We start from the raw sequence: 1,498 nt of genomic DNA on the forward strand, positions 1-1,498 counted from the left end.
CCATTCTGTATTTCCAGAATCATTTAGAAAGAGTGTTTACCTGGGGAGGCGGGGGGGGGGGGAAGGAAGCAAAAGAAGAGGGGAGGAATCAAGAAATTTAAACAAGAGCTAAGTTTTGTGACTTCACAATGAAAACAAAAATAAACCCCAAACAAATAAGAAAGAAACAAAACCAAAGGAAAGAAAAGTAACCGGTTACAATAAATTAAATACTATGTACAGGCATTTCACAGGCTCTTTTTCCCCACTATTACTAGTATCCCCTATTATCCATCCGTGGTACAAGGAAGGAAGCGCTGCACGGTTTGAGAGTCTACACATCCTACTTATCAGTGGGTTTCGGAGACGTGGAGGGAGCGCCCGCGGCGCAGCGGCCGCTGCCGCCCGCGCCCCCGGGGCGCCGCCGGGGCGGCGCGGCGCGGGGAGGGAGGAGGTGGGTTACGGCTACTGCGCGGCCTCCCTCCCGGGGCCGCGGGGGCGAGGGCGGTGCGAGGGGGCGGCTAGGGGCGGGGGTCAGTGCGCTAACCGCGGAGGAGTTATTGTGCAAAAAGACGGCGGTGCCGGCGGGCGGGGGCCGCGCCTAGCTGTGCGAGTAGAAGCCGTAGTAGCCGATGTCCTTGGCGCAGGTCTTTTCGCAGTCCCGCTGGGTGAGCACCTCGCTCTTGAGGGGCGAGGAGCTCTCGGACACGGGGGTGTCCGAGGGGGAGATCCGCCTCCTTTTGGCCTGCTCGTAAATCCCAGAATCGGTGGAGTCGATGGACTTAATGGACGAGGGCGTCTCGATCCAGCTGGAGTCGGACAAATCTTTGGGCTTGGAGTCCTCGGCGCCCGGCAAGGGGGACCGCTCGGGGGCCAGGCTCTCCGCCTCCTCCCCCAGGTAGGGGTTGCCGGCGGCCATGCGCGCCGCCGCCGCGCTGTTGGGCCAGCAGGACAGCACGGAGCCCGACTTGCTGCAGTACTGCGGGGGGCTGCGCGCCCCCCAGCCCGACGGGTCGGCGTAGTAGCCCAGCGGCCGCCCGGCGCAGCCGGCCGCCTGCAGCGGCAGCGCCTTGACGCCGGCCGCCGCGTAGGAGAGCAGCGTGGCCGCGTTGCCGGCGAAGTCGGTGGCCGTGTCGTAGGCGGAGGCGGCGAAGTCGAGGCGGTTGTTGGCGGGGGCGACGAACCAGCGCTGCGGGGAGGGCGCCCCCGGGTCCTCGGCTTGCTGTGGGGAGAGCAGCCCGTTGGTGTGGGGCACGCTGCGGTCGGCGCCGGGCCCCGGGCCGGCTCCTGCCCCGGGGTGGAAGCGGGACTTGGCGTAGTTACTCACGAACTGGTCCTGGAGGAAGGAGCCTGCCATGGCGTAGCGGGCCCCGGGCACGATCTGCGAGCGGGGGGAGTCGTTTGGGGACGGCGTCAGCCGGTCCATGTCGCAGCCCGTGTAGATCCTGCCAAAGACAAGGGCAGAGAGCTGGGTGTCCGCGGCAGGCCCCCCGCGCCTCGCCGCCCGCCTGGGCGCAGC

At 65.9% G+C, this 1,498-nt stretch overlaps 1 protein-coding gene across 1 annotated transcript in view; it reads right to left on the minus strand.

Annotated features, from left to right (window-relative positions):
• Nucleotides 1-580: 580 nt before the first annotated feature.
• Nucleotides 581-1,498, minus strand: part of TBR1 (T-box, brain 1) — a 6,270-nt gene continuing 5,352 nt past the window's right edge. The window contains exon 6 of the mRNA XM_026078069.1: nucleotides 581-1,424. Coding sequence (XP_025933854.1) covers nucleotides 581-1,424 — 844 coding nt within the window. The remainder of the gene's footprint in view (nucleotides 1,425-1,498) is intronic.

The sequence above is a fragment of the Apteryx rowi genome, unplaced genomic scaffold, assembly GCF_003343035.1.
Source record: "Apteryx rowi isolate R43461 unplaced genomic scaffold, aptRow1 scaffold_47, whole genome shotgun sequence".
In the NCBI taxonomy this organism is placed as follows: domain Eukaryota; kingdom Metazoa; phylum Chordata; class Aves; order Apterygiformes; family Apterygidae; genus Apteryx; species Apteryx rowi.